This window comes from Syngnathus typhle, linkage group LG12 (genome assembly GCF_033458585.1).
Source record: "Syngnathus typhle isolate RoL2023-S1 ecotype Sweden linkage group LG12, RoL_Styp_1.0, whole genome shotgun sequence".
NCBI lineage: Eukaryota > Metazoa > Chordata > Actinopteri > Syngnathiformes > Syngnathidae > Syngnathus > Syngnathus typhle.
Window position 1 is genome coordinate 1,563,948 of NC_083749.1, and position 17,984 is coordinate 1,581,931.

At 58.1% G+C, this 17,984-nt stretch overlaps 2 protein-coding genes across 2 annotated transcripts; both read left to right on the plus strand.

The window, feature by feature from the left end:
* Positions 1-399: 399 nt before the first annotated feature.
* Positions 400-13,364, plus strand: LOC133163869 (unconventional myosin-XVIIIb-like). Its single transcript, XM_061294145.1, has 42 exons — positions 400-541; positions 2,584-2,715; positions 3,001-3,144; positions 3,210-3,575; positions 3,790-3,853; positions 3,924-4,036; positions 4,106-4,273; positions 4,402-4,603; positions 4,706-4,848; positions 4,919-5,019; positions 5,234-5,297; positions 5,372-5,516; positions 5,783-5,953; positions 6,254-6,344; positions 6,480-6,675; positions 6,789-6,869; positions 6,962-7,082; positions 7,161-7,308; positions 7,377-7,560; positions 7,634-7,784; positions 7,914-8,023; positions 8,085-8,150; positions 8,247-8,375; positions 8,456-8,599; positions 8,747-8,836; positions 8,906-9,025; positions 9,101-9,206; positions 9,389-9,513; positions 9,592-9,746; positions 9,855-9,978; positions 10,041-10,235; positions 10,307-10,417; positions 10,496-10,600; positions 10,688-10,846; positions 10,928-11,041; positions 11,106-11,222; positions 11,296-11,379; positions 11,507-11,644; positions 11,714-11,899; positions 11,959-12,092; positions 12,175-12,306; positions 12,389-13,364. The coding sequence occupies exons 2-42, from the start codon at positions 2,677-2,679 to the stop codon at positions 13,215-13,217; spliced, it is 6,165 nt and encodes a 2,054-aa protein (XP_061150129.1). The 5' UTR covers positions 400-541; positions 2,584-2,676; the 3' UTR covers positions 13,218-13,364.
* A 597-nt stretch (positions 13,365-13,961) lies between these two features.
* On the plus strand, positions 13,962-17,373 carry LOC133163539 (homeobox protein Nkx-6.1-like). The gene is made up of 3 exons (XM_061293562.1): positions 13,962-14,694; positions 15,687-15,862; positions 16,154-17,373. The coding sequence occupies exons 1-3, from the start codon at positions 14,064-14,066 to the stop codon at positions 16,418-16,420; spliced, it is 1,074 nt and encodes a 357-aa protein (XP_061149546.1). The 5' UTR covers positions 13,962-14,063; the 3' UTR covers positions 16,421-17,373.
* Positions 17,374-17,984: the final 611 nt, after the last annotated feature.

A 17,984-nucleotide genomic window follows, 5' to 3' on the forward strand; every position in this document is an offset into this window, starting at 1 on the left:
TGACACCTCATCTTTTATCTATGAACCATGTTGTCAATCAGATAAGAATGGCTCATGAGCAGCAGTGCGCGTGCGCGTGAGAAGCGGGCCGCAGCTGCCTCACATGACCCCGCCTTTCCTTCCTTCCTTCCTTCCTTCCCTCCTTCCTTCCTTCCTCGCGTGAGCCGGCTGCGGCCGTCACTCATTGAATGTGAGCCCTTCGTCCGTCCACGGGGCAAGCAAACATGCCGAGCGTCGGCCCTCAAAAGGAGGCAAAAGTCGTCAAATGTCTGATGAAGCAAATGAGGACTGTTTCGTCCTTCTCGAACATTCCCCAGTCGTCGTGTTGACGCTTTCACGTTTAAAGCAGTCCCCTGAGCACCCGTCTGGCGCCCCCCCCCCCAAAAAAGTGCTCTCAGCCCCCCCTCCCTCGGACTTTATTTATAGGACACTTGTGTTGCTTGTCGAGAGTCACGCCACTCGGACACGCCAGGCACCAGAACGGCCCGCTCCGCCCGCAGTCCAATCCTGGAATCCTCTCCTCAAGTAGACGTCTTTGAAGGTAACCTCCCTCGTTCAATTCTTTCTACTGCCATTAACTTTGACTCGACTTGTCACTTTGGCCGACGGCCGGGCTTTCCTCGCGGCCAGACCGACCGAGAGAGAGAGAGAGATTGGGATTTTTCGATGGTTGCGGTTACCCGGTGGGTCAAGTAAGAGGAGCCAAGTGGCCCAAATGAAAGAGTCCGCCTTAGTTCCAAACTTCGCCACGCGCGCGCGCGCCTGTACCATGAGCAAAGTGTCAACCTCGAGGAGCAAAGGTCTAACAAAATGGACGGACGGACGGACGGACGGACAGGCGCTCGCCCGCCACCAAAGAAAGAAAAAAAGGGGCGGGGCCTTTGGCGTCACAATTCCACCTTGCCGGGGATACCGTTTTTTTCCGTGTATAGTGCGCAAAATTTTACTAATTTATTGTCCTAAAATCCGGGGTGCGCATTATACATGGGTACAAAAGAAAAAAAAAAAAAAAAAAATTTTTTTTAATTTTTTTTTTTTTTTTTTTTTTAAGTCCCAATGATCGTCACACACGCAGGGAGGCAATGGGTCCCATTTTTATAGTCTTTGGTATGGTCTTAACTAGGCTGGATGTAATTTTTTTTGTTGGCGTTGATTTCTCCGACTGCCCTTAAACGCACCACCGCGCTTCGTGCGCGCACGGGACAGCAAACGAGCAGGTGATCGAGCAAGCGTCTGATACGAGAGCATTGCGGTCGCATGGAGCGTGTTTGAAGTGAACAGCAGAGAAGAAAGGCAAAGTGTTGTGAAATAAAATGCACAGAACGGATGCGCAAGACACGTCAGCTATATAAAGAGCGAGAGTTGTTTTCTTCCTATTAGTTTCAATTCACAGTTTAATTAGCAGTTTCAATCAGCAAATAACAAAATGCGTATTACAGGTAATATTTTATTTCACAACACTTTGCCTTGTTCCTTTGGTCTCTGCTGTTCATCCTAAAACACAAAGGCGCTCTTTAAGCAATGCGACAGTGAGCGCCCGGCGCGCTGCACCAAATTAAGCTCCCTGCGCAGTGCGCACTGAGGTCCACTCAAATTTTAGAAAGTACAGCAGGACTTTAAAAATATCTTCTAAATTTCAGCGACGGCTCTGTCACACTAATCGACCAGCCCGGTGCAGTTGGGCGGTCGGCGGCGCGCTACGGTTGAGCGTTCTCTCGCGCGCTCTCTCTCTCTCGCTCTCGCACACACGCAAACCGGATATCATACGGAGGCCGCCATTACAGATGCGCAGAACGGATGAGCAAGACACGTCAGCTATATAAAGAGCGAGAGTTCAGTTCTCTACCTAAATCCGTATTACAGGTAATATTTTATTTCACAACACTTTGCCTTGTTCCTTTCTTCTCTGCTGTTCACTTCAAACACGCTCCATGCGCACGGAGCGCGGTGGTGCGTTTACGGGCAGTCGGAGAAATCAACGCCAACAAAAAAAATTACATCCAGCCTAGTTAAGACCATACCAAAGACTATAAAAATGGGACCCATTGCCTCCCTGCGTGTGTGACTGTCATTGGGACTTAAAAAAAAAAAAAAAAAAAAAAATTTTTTTTTTTAAAAAATTCATAAAAATTGGGTGCGTATTATACATGGGTACAAGCTTTTTTCCAGCATCAGCATGCCATTTTTAGGGGTGCGTACTATACATGGGGGCGCACTATACACGGAAAAAAACGGTATATGTATAGAAAAGAAAAGAAACAATCTGAAATTCCAAACGGATCGGAATCTTGAGTCCCAATGATCAAGAAAAGAATCCAATCTGTCAACGCGCGGCTCTCTTTCTTGAGGGCCTAGATGAGCCTCACAACCCACCTGATCATTGGAAACAGCTAATGAAGCCTCCGAACGGGACGGGACGAGAAGAGACCAGACCAGACCAGACTTTGACACCATGTCGTTTGGGTCGCCACGAGTGCCCCTCCAGGATCAAAGTGGCGTGCAGCTAAAAACGTGTTGACTGAAACTCGAGCGGCATGACTGGGATGTTGTTGACATACGTGTGTGACTTGTGGTCACCGTCAGGTCTGTGACATCCACCAGACGGCCGTGCCTCTGACCCTGCCTTCCCCCCCCCCCCTGCACTCCTTCAACCCCACCCGTGACTGCCCCACAAATATGGCGCTGTCATCACGCTTAAAACTTTGGGAAAGGAAGGTGCGCGCACTCCATGCATGCGCATGTTTGTGTGTGTGCGTGCGTGTGGGCGCGTGCGTGCACGTCCCACCAATAATCCAATCGTCATGAGGTCCATGTTGTCCAGCTCGAAAGCCACGAGGTCAACGTTCCAAACAATCCCAATAACGTTGTGTCTGTTTGGATGAAGTGTCACAGCTTTGGAACGTTAACTCGCTAGCGTGCTCTTGCGACTGGCAAGCCTCTACTACTAATCATCGACCTGCATCCTACTGCTTTGTGTTTTGACGGGTGATGTGGCCGCAGATTCAGGAGGAGAAGCATCCGGCGCCGGCCCCCGTCCCCCCGCCGCCTCTCTCGGCCCCCCCGGGCGGCTCCCTCAAGCAGCTGGTCCGAGATTCCGAGAAGGAAAGCAAGCAAAAAGAGCCCGACGTCAAAGATGACAAAACGGTGCGTGGCGGTGGCGGTGGGGCAGCACGTGGACAAATCTTAGAAGCTCGTTGTTTTCCCTCCAGCAGCCGAGCAAGCTAAGCGACGACTTGGTGCAGCAGTTCTTGCTTCCCGACCAGACTCCGCCCATCCTGGAGGCAGAGATGTTGCTGCGAGCCGAGAAGCGAGGCCCCGCTGCCGGCCCTGCCGCCGCTGCCGGCCCTGCCGGCCCTGCCGCCGCTGGCCCCGACGCCGGCCCCACCCTCTCGCCCCGCCCACCCTCGTCCCAGAGGAGCGCCGGTGAGACGAAAAGCCGACGGGAGGCGTCCGCCGCCGGAAGCGAGAGCCAGGCGCCTCAGCCCGGTCTGCGGGAGGAGGAAATGGAGGAACGTCAGGAACCCGAAGGAAGTCCAGCGGACACGGCTGGAATGGAATGTGACAGCAGGCGCGAGGTACTTCTTCTTTTCTTATTGTGCCCAGCCCAAACAACACAGAACAAGTACGTACTCGATCTCCAATGTGGACGCTCGCTTCGCTTCGCGCCGCTAGCTTTTGTGGAGCGCTCCTCCTTTGCATGCACTCGTCGTCTGTGGTATCAGCCAGAGAAAGTAGGCCTTCTGGTCTTTGGACGGATCAAAACACGGAGCAACTGGGTGCGCTTGTCAGGTGAAGGACGTGTGGTACGAGGCAGGCGCCGTTTGGTACGTGCACAAAGACGGATTCGCGCCGGGTAAGTAAACGGCCTCTCTGTGCCAGGGTGACCATCATAGGCGCGTGAGCATCCTTTGCCCGCGTTTCAGCCACTCTGCTGAAGCCTGACGAAGGGACACCCGATCTCCCCCAAGGCCACGTGAGACTCCGCCTCCACGTTGACGGTTCGCTCATCGACGTGGCCGAAGACAGCGTTGACAAAGTCGGTGGGACGCTGTTAACGTATTATTCTTTTGGAAAGTCTTCTTTGAACAAATGTCTACACCCCCAGTGCAACCCCCCCCACCTGGACCTGTGCGAGGACCTGAGCGAACTAGAAAGCGTCAACGAGAGCAGCGTGCTCCACACGCTAATTAGCCGCGCTAAGGCTAACATGCCGCTAACCCAAGCCGGGCCCAACCTGATCAACTTGTGGCCGCCGCTGCAGACCTCCAGCAAGGTGACGCACGCCGCTTTGTGTGAGCCAGGCTGGGGCCCAGGCTGGGACCCTGGCTGGGCCCCAGGCTGGGGACCCAGGCTCACCCAGGCTCTGCCTCATTTTCCCAAATGTCCGTGATGTCTCCCAAGTCTCGCAGTGGCGAGGCGTGGTGGGACGCACCGCCTGCTCTGGCCGCCCTGGTCAAGCGGGTGTACGTGTCGCTCGTGGACTCCCGTCGGGACCACTGCGTCTGCGCCGTGGGTCGCAGCGGCACCGGCAAGACGGCCGCCTGCCGGGCCTTCGCCGTGGCGCTGCTCAAGCAAGCCGGAACGGCCGGACCCAACTTGAGCGGTCAGTGCCCCGACGCTGACGGCACGTGTTGACTTGACGCGCGGGAAGTGGGCCGTGACGGGAAATTGGGAAGGCTGCTGGAGCTGCTGTGTTTTTTTCCAGTGGCTCGCGTGCAGGCCATGTTTACGGTCTTGAAGTCTTTTGGCTGCGTGACTTCGGCGCGCAGCGAGGCCTCGTCGCGCTTCGCCACGCTTTTCTCTTTGGACTTCGACCACGCCGGACGAGCCGCCGCCGGACACCTGCAGGCGGGCAACAGCGTCGCCGACGCCTTTGACCGTGGACGTCGAGACTGACCTTTGTCTTTTTCCGCCTCAGACCATGATGTTGGACAAATGGCGAGTTTGTCAGGTGACGGCAGGAGAGAGCAACTTCCTGGTCTTCTCGCAGCTGCTAGCGGGACTAAGCGCGGAGATGAGGCGAGTGCTGACAAGGGCTGCCGTAGCATCGGAGCGGGCGTAGCATCGGAGCGGGCGTAGCATCGGAGCGGGCGTAGCATCGGAGCGGGCGTAGCATAGGAGCGGCCGTAGCATCGGAGCGGCCGCCGCCGCGAGCTTTTGTCAACGACGCTAATGTCGAGGGCAAAAGATTTGTCTCTTTGTCTCCAAGACTAACGCTCGGCTTCCTCGTCAGGTCGGAACTGCAGCTCCATCAGCTTGCGGAGCAGCACGCCTTTGGCATGGCCCCTCCTACCAAGGTACCCGGCCGGCATTGGCCTCGTCGGCGCCCGTTGAGCCGCCGTCCCGCCGCCATCTGTCCGTCTGTCGCCAGGTTGAGGAAAAACAGCGAGCCTCCGTGGCCTTCGCCAAGCTGTTGGTCGCCATGGAAACGCTGGGCTTCAGCGCCAGCGAGCAGAAGGCCATCTGGCACGTGCTGGCCGGGATTTACCATCTGGGGGCCGCAGGGGCCTGCAAAGGTAATTGCAGATGATTGGTCCTGAAGCAGCAGGTCTCGCCACCGTCCTGGGGAGCAGGAGCATTGCTTTGTCATCCAAATGGCGAGCATTACGGTTAGCATCGTTGATAGCATCCGCCTCGATGATGTTGGCATCGCGCGTCCCTTGGGGCTTCCACCATCCTCATTCGTTCTCTTTCGGATCTTTGTCGGCTACTTTCATGGTCGCTCACCCGAAGGCTAATTGTGCGCGCGCTCGTGTGCGTGTGTGTGTGTGTGTGTTGCCAGTGGGGCGGAGACAGTTTTTGAATTTTGACAGCGCTCAGGCAGCCAGCTCTGTGCTAGGCTGCGAGAGCGAGGAGTTTCACACCTTGGTCTTCAAGCATCACCTCAGGCGTTTGCTGCGGAAGGCCACCGGGAGCGACAGGGAGCACAGCGGCGTGTCCCAGGCTGAAGAGGGTGAGCCTCATGCTAATGTAGCATTTGTGCTAGCAGCGCTCAGGCAGCCAGCTCTGTGCTAGGCTGCGAGAGCGAGGAGTTTCACACCTTGGTCTTCAAGCATCACCTCAGGCGTTTGCTGCGGAAGGCCACCGGGAGCGACAGGGAGCACAGCGGCGTGTCCCAGGCTGAAGAGGGTGAGCCTCATGCTAATGTAGCATTTGTGCTAGCGGCCGGTCGGCTGAGGTTGCGGGTGCCAAGGCGCTGGCGCTTCGCGGTGATCACGTGACCACATTCTCGTGATGACCATCTTGTGGTCAGGTCCCAGGCTGACGGCGGCGCAGTGCCTCCAAGGGATGGCGTCGGCTCTCTACGAAGAACTTTTCAGTGCCGTCGTGTCGCTCATCAACAGGTGGCTGATAAAGGCTGTGTGTGTGCGCGCGTGTGTGTGCGTGTGTGCGTGCATCTTCGTCACAGTGTGTACGTGTGCTCGCGTGAGGGTCTGCCCATACAACTGTTCGTTAGTGTCATATGTGCACGTACGCAGATCACTGAGCGGGCAGCAGTTGGCGCTGGCGTCGGTCATGGTGGCGGACGCGCCAGGCCTGAGGAACCCTCGCCACCACGCGGCGCACCAACGAGCGGCCGACTTCAGCGACTTCTGTCACAACTACCTGCAAGAACGACTGGCGCACTATCGATACGTTCACACCTTCACAAACAGCCAGGACATCTATGCGCAGGTGAGCCAGCCACGCGCACACGTGGCCACAGATATGCTGGTCATTCACGCAGACGTGACAGATACACACCGACATTCCGTCACACACTGGCACTGGGGGCGGATTGCGTGCAGGAGAACATTCAGGTGGAGCTGGAGTTTCCCGAGAGCAAGCCGGCCGACGTGGTGTCCGCCATCGACCAGCCGGCTCCTCAGGTGTGCAGAGCAGCTAACATCGGTGCCATGATGGCGTCACGCCCGTGAGTGACGCTGACCTTTGCCTCCCTGGCTGCCTGCCTGCCTGCTAGGTGCGCGCAGCAGGCGACGCCCCTCGCGGTCTGCTGTGGGCGCTGGACGAAGAGATGTGGACGCCTGCGTCTGACGAGGGCGCCGCCTTGGAGCACGTGTGCCGCCATTTCAGCGACAGCGGTAAGCGTTAGGGTGACCTACCGTAAGCACCATGACTGTGATGATGCTGATGCCGACGCGGCCCGCGTGTGGCTCCAGTGCGTCAATGCGAGCAGCCTCTGCACTGTGAAGTTCAGCACCTAGCGGGAAGCGATGCCGTCCGCTACGACCTCAGCGGATGGTTGGACAGGTTGCGCAACAATCCGGCCGCCGGCAACGCCGGCGAACTGCTGCGCAACTCCCACATGTGAGTAGCGGCAAATTTGCGCACACCCACCAAACGACCAATGTCGCCATTGCGTGCGTGTTCCCCAGCGGACCGGTCAAGTCGCTGTTCACGCCAAGCGGGCGCGCCAATCCCGCTTGCGGCGGCGTGTGCGGCCTGGAGGGCTGGAGCCAGCGCTCCCTGCAGAGGAGCAGCATCGTCCGCAAGACGCTGAGCGCCGGCACGGCGGCGCTGCGCAGACATTCGCCGTGCATCGGCGTCAAGCTGCAGGCCGTAAGCGGGCGCCGCCCCACGTACCTAAGCTCCGCCTCCTGCGCTGTCTGTCTGAGCGTGCGTGCCCCATCAGGACGCCCTGGTCAACGTGCTGCGCCGGGCCAGGCCCGTCTTCCTGCAGTGCATGGGCGCCGAGGCGGACGCCGGCGCCTTCGACGTGGCCCGCCTCCGAGCGCAACTGGAGGCCGCGCAGACGCTGGCCGTGTTGCGCGCTTACCGCACAGGTCAGCCAGCCAGCCGGTTAGCCAGCCAGCCAGCCAGTTAGCCAGCTAGCCGGCCAGCCAGCCGGCCAGCCAGCATGTTTGCCTCCACGTCACGCTCACATGCTAGTGGCGACTTTGTGCCTGAACCAGGTTACCCGGACCACATGGCTCTGAGCGACTTCCGCTGCCACTTCCAGGCGTTGTCTCCGCCCATCATGAAGCGCTACGCCTCCATGTTTGTCAGCCACGACGAGAGGAAGGTGGGTCACGCGGGACTCCTCGGACGCTCTTCGGCCAACCGCGCCTTCTCGTCCTTTACAGGCCGTGGACGAGCTGCTGGCTGACTTGGACCTGGAGCCCAATAGCGTGGCGGTCGGCGCCAGTCGGGTGTGAACGCCGGCCGTTTTTGGGCTTTCCTGTCACGTTCTCAACTGTTCCTTTTCTTTGTTTGTTTGTTTGTTTGTTTGTTTTGCTTCACATCAGGTGTTCATGAAGCGTGGCGTGCTGCGCCACCTGGAGGCCCAGCGGGACCTGCAGGTGACAGGCTGGCTAGTCCACCTTCAGGCGGCCTGCGCCGGTCACCTGGCCAGGCGCAAGTACCGCACGCTCAAGGTCGGCCATGGCAGCCAAGACACGCCGGCCCGAGTGGCACATAGTCACAGGTGACCTTTGGCCCCTGTGGGTGCGTGTAGGTGCAGCACACGGCGGTGCAGTGCCTCCAGAGGAACCTGCGGGTGCTGCGCGGCGTGTCGGAGTGGCGCTGGTGGAAGCTCTTCTGCCGGGTGCGCCCCCTGCTGGACGTCAACATGGACAACGAGAGGCTACGCGCCAAAGAAGTACATGCACGCACACACACACACATGCAGACACGGCAAAAAAAGCAGGCGGCGTCACCACCCACTGGTAGACGCGCACGGCCGAGCCCATTCCCAATGGGTGCCGCGCGCTGGCCACGTCAAGTCAAGCCTGCGTGACCATTTCAGGAGGAACTTTCGGGGTTGAGAAGACGTTTGGAAAAGTCCGAGAAAGAGCGCAACGACTTGCGACAAACGGTGGACGCCTGCGAAACCAAAGTTAGTAGTCGGGCGCTGGCTCGCTCAGGCGGCGCCGTGCGCACTGGCATAACGGTGGCGTACGCGCAGCTGACGGCGGTGACCTCGGAGCTGAGCGACGAGCGTTTCCACGGCGACGCCGTGGCTCAGGCTCTGGACGTGGAGAGAGCGGAAAGGCTGAGGCTCAGCAAGGAGAACAAGGATCTGCAGGTGAGCCGCCGCCGCCGCCGGCACCGGCCGGCGACCTGTCAGCGAGCAGCACCCGGTAAATGCTGCACCCCACAGGCTCGCCTGGACCAGTGCGCGCTTGCCATGGAGGCACTGGAGAAGAATCTGGAAGTGGAACGTCAAAAGATTCGCACGCTGGAGAGTCGGCAATTGGCGGGAACAGGTCGGTTGCTGAGCGGCGGCGGCACCGCGTCGCTTGCTTATTGTTGTTGACTTCTCGCTTTCGCTGATGGAACTCGGCGGTGTTCCTCAAAGAAACACGGACGCCGCCTATTCTTGCGAGCTTGCATTAGCTCATTAGCTGACAACCAAATTTCAAGCTGGCCTTTATTTGCCGGCCCGCAGAGAGCGAGCTGGCCCTGCAGCTGGACTGTTGCCAGACGGAGGCCGACTTCCTTCGCCGACGTCTGCAGCAGACGGAAGAGAAGGCGCTGGGCGAGCGGGACGCGCGGCAGCAGGCGGACGCCAAGGTCGGCGAGCCGACCAAAAGTACCCGGCCTGAATCCGAGGTCTCACGCCTGACCTGCGTGGCTGCCTGCGGCCCGCAGGTGGCATCCTTGGAGGCTCAACTGGACCAGTCCAAGCGCGCGGCGACAGAGCTGAAGCGCCACAACCGGCGCCTGGGCCACGACTTGCACGACGCCAGGGTGATGAGCGACAACCTGCGCAATCGCACCCACCAGCTGGAACGCAAACAGCGACGGTGCGTGCCCTTCGCGTCACCTCGCCACTTTCCGACCACGCCGGGCTCCACGTGAACTGGCGAAGCGACGCGCAGTCCAACGTCAGTGAGCTAGGCTAACGCTCTCAGATTTGACGGCGAGCTGGCCGCGGCGTTGGCGGAGGCAGACGGCGAGCGGGAGCTGAAGGAAAAAAGCCTGCAGGAGAACGCCGCGCTGGGGGTGCAGATTTTCTCGCTGCGCCGAGACCTCCAGGTGAGCCCGCCGGACCACCCGCACAATCCAACGCGCCCGCGACCCTTTGCCTGCCTCGGCAGGAGAGCGGAGCGGAGGCGTGCCGCCTCCAGCGGCAGAAGGACGAGTTGTGCAGTCAGATCCGCGACCTCAGCGTCCATCTGACGGCCGAGTCGCTGCCCGAGCTGAAGAAGCAAGCGCGCTGTCTGGAGGGCGTGGCCAGCGAGAGGGCGGAAGAGATCGCCGCGCTGAGCGCCACCGTCGAGCGCCACCGGCAGGTCACTTTCACCTTTGGCTTGACGCCAGCGGAGCCGCATAGAGATAAGCGGACGAGGCTGCTGCTCTTCAGGTTCACGTGCGCACCGAGTTGGAGATGGCTCGGGTGAAGCAGATGCACCAGAAGGAGCTGGAGGACAAGGAGGAGGAGCTGGAGGATGTGCACAGGTCGTCTCAGAGGCGGGTGGGTGGCCGGCCGCCCTCGCTCGCATCGTCGGTCAGCGCCCGCCTGTGACGGAAGGCCATTTTGTCATCACGCCAGCTGAGACAGCTGGAGATGCAGCTGGAGCAGGAATACGAGGAGAAGCAGATGGTGCTTCACGACAAGCAGGACCTGGAAGCGCTGGTGGCCACGCTGTGCGAACAGGTCTCGTGCACACGTCACGCCCGAGCGGTGACGCCTCACGCGCCTCGCCTCAACTCCACTCGCCTGGCCTGGCCTGGCCTCTTCCAGGTGGGCCACCGCGACTTTGACGTGGAGAAGAAGCTGAGGCGTGACCTGAAGAGGACTCACGCTCTCCTGGCTGACGCCCAGACCCTGCTGGGCGCGGGCCAAAGCCGCAAGACTCCCGACGGCGGGAGCGCCGAGCAGCTGGAAAGACTCCACTGTCAGGTTTGCCGGGCAGGCGCTGGCGGTGCGCGGGATGTGCGGCCGGATGCCATGGATGCATAGTCCAGCTGGATCTGCTTCTAGTTGGAGGAGAGCGAATCCCGACGCCGGGAGGTGGAGGCCGCGCACAGCACCTCCACGCAGGAGCTGGAGGACCTTCACCTTCGACTGGAGGACATCTGCAAGCAGAAGACTCTGGTCAGAAATATCTTTGCCATCCATAGACCAGAGCCAGAACCGGAAGTCGCGTTTGTGTTCCCAGGCAGATGAGGAGCTTTGTGTCCTGCGGCGGGAGAAAGTCGACCTTCTGAAGCGTCTGGAAGAGGATCAGGACGACCTCAACCAACTCATGAAGAAGCACAAAGCGCTCATTGCGCAGGTGGGTAGCTAGCACACTGGCGCCTCCCTGGTCTGCCCGCTTGTCCTCTCAAGCCTCACCTTTGTCCCGCCAGTCGTCCGGCGATATCTGTCAAATCCGAGAGTTGCAGGCGGAGCTGGAGGAGGTGAAGAAGCAGCGACAGGGGCTCCAGGAGGAGGTAGCCGCCGCGACCACCACCGTGCAGCCGCCGCCTTCTCGGCCATCGCGTCGTCATCTGCCTGCCTGCCTTCCTTCCTTGCTTCCTTCCTCCTTGCTTCCTTCCTTCCTTCCTTCCCTCTTGTCAGCTCCAGCAGCAGGCGTCCAGGATGCACTTCCTGGAGTCGTCCACCGTGGGGCGCAGCATTGTCAGCAAGCAGGAAGCGCGGGTGTGTGACCTCGAGAACAAGCTGGAGTTCAGCAAAGGTCAAGTCAAAAGGTTTGAGGTGAGTCCATCGGGTCGCCAGCCGCACGACTTCCGCTCGAGCCGGAATCCTCTTGACACCCGCCAACAGGTGCTGGTGCTGCGGCTGCGCGACAGCGTGGTGCGCCTGGGTGAGGAGCTGGAGCAGAGCGCGCAGTCGGAGGCTCGCCAGCGCGACACCGCTCGCTACTTCCAGCAGCGGCTCCAGGACCTGCGGGTGGAAATGGAGGAGCTGGACCGACGGCAGCAGGAGAGCAGCAGACGCCGCATGGAGCTGGTGAGGCCCACCACGCAGCCTTGCTTGCCGGCCGTGCCCTCACCTCCGTACCTCACCAGGAGATGCAGGTGGAGGAGCTGACGGCCATCCGGCAGACCTTGCAGGCCGACCTGGAGACCTCCATCCGCCGCATCGTGGACCTGCAGGCCGCCCTGGAGGAGGTCCGCTCCAGCGACGACAGCGACTCCGACAGGTGACGTGAAACGTTTGAGCTCCGCCCGAGCGGCTTGACCTTTGCTCAGGGACCTCGTCAGTCAAAGTCTTTGCGCTGACAGGGAATCCAGCAGGGCGGAGGATGCTTTGGCTTGGCGAGGGACGGACTCGCCGCGCGGCAGCGGCAGCGACACCCTCACCAGTCAGGCGGGGCGCCGCTCGCCGGCCGACTCCTGCGGCTCGCGCACTTTCCGGTAAGACCACGTGCGAGTAGTTTGTGAGTGACAGCTTTGGCGCTCACCGTGGTGAGTCGGGTCCGGTGTTTGCCACGTGCAGCTCCTTGGAGGACCCGGACGAGACCGACTCGGGCGCGGGGCGTCCGGGAGGAGGACTCGGCAGGGCGGCGTCCTCCTCGGCGCTGTCCGAGCTTCTGGAAGGACTTCGCAAGCGGCGAGTGGGCAGCACTGCCGAGGTGGGGGGCGCGCTTTCGCTTGGCGTTTGTCAACCCACGGCGGCGGCGGCCCTGCGCCGCCGGGCCTCTGCGCTCTCCGTTGCATCGGGGGAACTTCCGGAAGCGCGCCCGGGCATTCTGAAGCCGACCTCACCGCTCCTGCCCCGCTCCGCCGCATCCTCCGCTATGCCGCCCTGCGGCTCAACGGCACCGCCGCTGCCCCGCCTCTCGTTGTTGGCGTCCTCGCTGGCCCAGTGCCCCTCCTCCCCGGGCATCCCAGAAGAGCAACGTCAGCGCTCCCCAAGTTTGCCCCGAGGCGTGACGTTCCAGAACCGGCATCTCCTGGGCGAATGGGACGCCGCATCTGTCGCCTCCGACCTGTCTGACATCCCGCCCGCCATCCGTAGAGCTCAGTCGGCCGGCAGCCTGGCCGGCAGCCTGGCCGGAAGTCTGACCGGCAGCCTAGTCGGCTCGGTACGTGGCGGCCGGCGGACGCTCAGCGTCCGTTTTGGGGATCTGCCTCCCTCCACTCGGCATGGCAGGGATTCCGCCACGGAGTCGTCCGGGTCCGGAAGCTCGGCGGAAAGTGGGGAGCCGACGCGGCCCCGACGGCGTTCGGGCCAGCCCAGGGGAGAGCGGCTGGAAGCTGAGGGCAGCGAGGGCGGCGACGTGGCCTCCGTCATGAGGAAGTACCTCAACAAGGAAAGCGACTAAGCAGCTATTGGCAAGTTGGTTAGCGTCACTCACGTCTTGTCTGTGTGTGTGTGTGTGTGTGTGTGTGTGTGTGTGTGCGCGCGCCTAAACAAGCAGACGTTGATGTCTGTCGCGCATGGAATAAAAAGCAAACCTTTTTGTCACCGAGTTGACGTGCCCATCCTTTTTTGTCCGGATCCAAATAACTTTTGGAATCGAGGTGCACTGACGTTCTGTGGACGGACACCAGGGAGCGCTGCCGTACGGAAGAAACCCGAGCGAGCGGAACAAACTATTTATTGCCCCGTAGCTTGCTTTTCCTGGCTGTTGGCTGACGTGGCTTTTATTTTGAAGGGTGTTTGTTTGTGTCTCCACGTGTCAAGTCCTCTGAGCTGACTTGTTTTGAAGAAGCCTAATATAAATTAAGCGCTGATGACTTTTATTTTGAAAGTGTCCCGTCCAGTAGTAATGACTTTCCCCTTCGCTGCTTAATGACTTCAGATGCTGATTGTGATCACAAATCGATAGCAAGGCAGAGCGTTTCACGTGACGTCACATGGGGCGGTCCAATCAACGCAGAGGAGAGCACAAAGTTGCCCTCCTCCGTTCCCTCCACCTCAGGCTCCAGGACGTCACTTTTTCAACTTGTTGAAGGAGGCCTCCTCCTCTTCGTTCTCCTGCTCATCTCTGGCAGCCCCCCCCCCCGCACACACATCACTGATCCCCCCCCCCCCCCCCCAACACAGCCCCCCCCCCCCCCCCCCCACACACACACACTCACTTCCCGCCCCCTGACCCCGAGCCGCGGTGGTCGCCTGCGCGGCGGGCAGACTTTGCCCCGTCGCCGGCGCAGGCAGGGAGCGGACGATGTTCGCGGCGGCTCCCGCGATGCAGGACATCTCATCCCGCCTCGGCGGCGGCTTCTCACCTCCTCGGCTCACCCCGCCACTGGCGGCCCTGCACGGCATGGCGGCTGACGTGCAAACCCCACCGCCCCGGCCGCGGTCTCGGTGCCAGTCGCAGTCCCAGTGCCAGTCCCAGTACCCGGCCTACCCGCTGCCGTCTGCCGGGGCACCCGCCGCCGCTTCATCGTGCGCGTCCCCGACCACCACCTCGCCCAACCCGGGCGGCATGGCGGCAGCGGCGGCGGCGGCGTCGCCGGGCCTCAAGTCTTCCAGCCTGGGCTCGCCGCAGCTGTGCTCGTCGGCGACGCCCCACGGCATCAACGACATCCTCAACCGGCCCCGCGCGGCCCCTGCCTCGGCTTCGATGGGGGTCCTGAGCGCCCTGCAGCCGCGCTTCGACACCCTCAGCCCACCACCGCCGCTGCCCTCGGCCGGACTCTATTTCTCGCCGGCGGCCGCCGCCGCCGCCGCCGCCATGGTCCGTTACCCCAAGCCGCTACAAAGCGAGCTGCCCGGTAGGACCCCCATCTTCTGGCCGGGGGTCATGCAGGGGACGACCTGGAGGGACGCGCGCTTCGCGTCATGCTCGCCCCGTGAGTCTTGTTCGTAATAATAATAATAATAATTAATAATAATAATAATACTTATTATTATTATTATATGATTGCATTATTTATTATTCATTGTACCGTCTTGATGGTTCTCATATTTTTAAATTGAATTGTGGATGGCTAGCATTGTAACAACATTTTACATTTCACACGCGTTTTCATTCATGCATGTCCCCGCCAAATAATTCCTCTATTTAATTGCAAATTATAACGCAACCAGTAAATGACAATCATTTTATTTTGCTTGATCCTATGACGGACATTGAAATTATTTTGACGCCGTCGGATTTTAAAAAGCAGTTGCGTTTGAGGGCTGCATGTGGGAGGGGAAAAAAAGTGATGAATATCAAAATGTTAATTCAAAATGCTCAAAAATACGGGTCTCGTACGGCGAAAATAGTCAACTGCAAACATTTGTTTATTTTTTGAAAGAAATGACTTGAGATTGGGTTGAGGCCTGCGGCGGAGCAAAACGGAAATGTTGACGATGGTGTGGAAAGTAGTTCAAATGTGTATTCTTATTTTCATGAAGGTGCTGCGGCTGCATTGTTCAAAAATAATTAAATACTTTTAATGTTTCTTCATCCAAATAATTCGTTGGCCAAGGGCAAAGCACACAAAATAGAGACGGACAGTGACGATGATGTTCGGGGAGTTGCTTGCGTGTTGATGACTCATCATCCTAATGACCGGGATAGTTTAAAAAAAAAAAAAAAAAAAAAAAAAGAAAAGAAAGTCTACTTTGATCTTGTTTTGCCGTTTGGGATTTATGTTGTGGAAGCGCAAAGGCAGGAAAGCATTTTCATGATCGCTCGCGACCAAAATGATCATCATGAAAAAGTTAACACCACCTCGATGAAAAGTGTGTCGTGGATGATCCTGGTCATGATGATGATGATGTCGATCGCTATTTGAGTCCAGTGCGTTGTTTTTATTGATGTCTTTATTTATTTGCTTTTTGTGCTGCGTTTCAGAGCACAGCTGCGTTCTGGTGGAAGGCAAGGACGGCAAGCGCAAACACACGCGACCAACTTTCTCCGGACAGCAAATTTTCGCTCTGGAAAAAACTTTTGAACAAACCAAATATTTGGCGGGACCAGAACGAGCGCGACTCGCTTTTTCTCTGGGGATGACCGAGAGCCAGGTCAAGGTAAGCCGCCGCCGCGCACGCGCGCGCATATCCCAATTTAGCAGCTAGTGCATGACAGAATGTTTTCCTCCCTCCCGGAGGCCAGCCGGTGCGGCGCGATTCGATCCGGCGCGGCGCGACCCGGCGCGGTGCGGTGCGTTGCAGCGCGGCGCGGCGCGACCCGGCGCGACCCGGCGCGGTGCGTTGCGGCGCGGCGTCCACATTTCTCGGCCACTCTATAAGACTATCATTTTTTTTACTCTTGATGAATGATCGATCACCCGTGTTTGTGCATGCGTGCGCACGCGCCAGGTGTGGTTCCAGAACCGTCGCACGAAATGGCGGAAGAAGCACGCGGCCGAGATGGCCTCCGCCAAGCAGAAGCAGGACTCGCAGACGGAAAGGTTAAAGGTCAGCACGGACATGGAAGACGACGACGATGACGACGACGACGACTACGACAAACCCTTGGACCCTGACCACACCCCCCACCACGAACCTCCCCACCTCAACGGCCTCCTCCACGAGCACGCGCTCGTCGTCGTGCACACACCCGAACCAGGCGGCTCATCCTCTTAAGAAAAAAGAGAAAAAAAAAAGACTTTTTCCATTTGGTTTGACTTGTAAATACGGTTGGGACTGTACATAGAAACACACACGTGCTTTATTATTCTTATTATTATTATTGTTGTTATTATTGTTGTTATTATCATTGTTGCGACGATGATGCAACATGTTTTGACGATGAGTACAAACACGTGAACGCAACACGTCATTCAATTTAATTTAATTCATGTAACGTCAGCACTTTCACTCAATAAACAGTCTTTACTACTATTAGTGTTATTAGATATGATGAGCGTTATTCTTGCGCAGAAAAAAATATGATTCTAAAAATATTTCCTCATTGGGCCCATAATTCCATTGCTGATTATAATGAGCACCGAATGTTTTTAGAACGGATTAGACTATTAGTAATCACGAAATAAGGTTATTTAGGGCTAAACTGCACCGAATATTTTTACAACGGATTAGACTATTAGTAATCATGAAATAAGGTTATTTAGGGCTAAACTGCGCCGTGTCACGTTAATAAGACAACTCTGCTGATTTAATTTCGATATGTAACGGATATGTGAATAAGGATAAAAATAGCTTAATACTTCTGACCATCATTCTAATGATGGAAAGTTTGGAGTGTTGTGACGCTCTAGTGACGTGACGTGACGTGACGTGACGAGGCCACGGCCATGGAAAGCAAAGTAGAGCGTCTTCAAACAATTGGAATTGGAATTGGGTTCGAGGTGACGTCACCGGCACCTCCGATTTTCTTTGGCTCGCGAATGACGACGCGTCGCCATGCATGCATCAATTGGATCTCGTAGCGTTTCTCCAAACTAATGTAAGACGGAGATTTTCCTGTTTGCATTCCAAAAGAAATGCCCAATTGTCATCCAAAAATGGTACGACATCGAATGCGCACATTTGTAAAGTTTAAAAGCATGAATTAAGTCATTCGAGACTAAAACACGTCTTTATGATGAAATAAAATGTTGCGGGAATGAAATAAGCAATGCAGCACTTGTTATTGCAATTGTTGAGCACGAAGCCATTTTCTTTGAAAGCTTCATTTTGAGCCTCTATGAAATGACTTCAATTGGCAGGACTAGCTTTTGCGATTGCTCGGCTGCCACCTGTTAGCGGTTGGCGAGTGTGGCACCTGTTGGCCATTGTGTGCTCGGGCGGGTTGGGCTGGCGGGTTCGGCCGGCGGGCGGGCTGGCGGGTTCGGCCGGCGGGCGGGCGGGCGTTCAAGTGGGCGTCTCCCGGCGCTTATCGGCCTTCATTGTTGCTTTTGTGTCTCTCTTGTCACATGATCGTTGGCCCCGCCCTCTGGCCGGCCCGAGCCGTGAAAGTGATGGATGGCGGCGGCGGCGGCGACGTTGGCGGTCGCGGCCTCTCGGTGACGGATGGACGGCGGGGGTGACTGCGGGGGGCGGGGCTAGGTAATGAAAGGTCAGCGCAGGCTTTTGTGCCTTAGCCGCCCGCCCGGCCGGCGCACTGCAATAACCTGTTAGCCTAGCCCTAATAACGCCCTCAATCATCTTTTAAAAGTCACGTCAAGCTTAACTCCGCGCCGCGCCG

Excerpts from the sequence above, each read along its gene's own strand:
- LOC133163869 (XM_061294145.1), top strand. The coding sequence starts at position 2,677 with ATGGCGCTGTCATCACGCTTAAAACTTTGGGAAAGGAAG. Across the intron at positions 9,026-9,100 it reads AGGAGAACAAGGATCTGCAG|GCTCGCCTGGACCAGTGCGC; the intron begins GTGAGCCGCCGC and ends TGCACCCCACAG. Across the intron at positions 9,207-9,388 it reads TCGGCAATTGGCGGGAACAG|AGAGCGAGCTGGCCCTGCAG; the intron begins GTCGGTTGCTGA and ends GCCGGCCCGCAG.
- LOC133163539 (XM_061293562.1), top strand. The coding sequence starts at position 14,064 with ATGTTCGCGGCGGCTCCCGCGATGCAGGACATCTCATCCCGCCTCGGC. Across the intron at positions 14,695-15,686 it reads CTTCGCGTCATGCTCGCCCC|AGCACAGCTGCGTTCTGGTG; the intron begins GTGAGTCTTGTT and ends GCTGCGTTTCAG. Across the intron at positions 15,863-16,153 it reads TGACCGAGAGCCAGGTCAAG|GTGTGGTTCCAGAACCGTCG; the intron begins GTAAGCCGCCGC and ends CGCACGCGCCAG.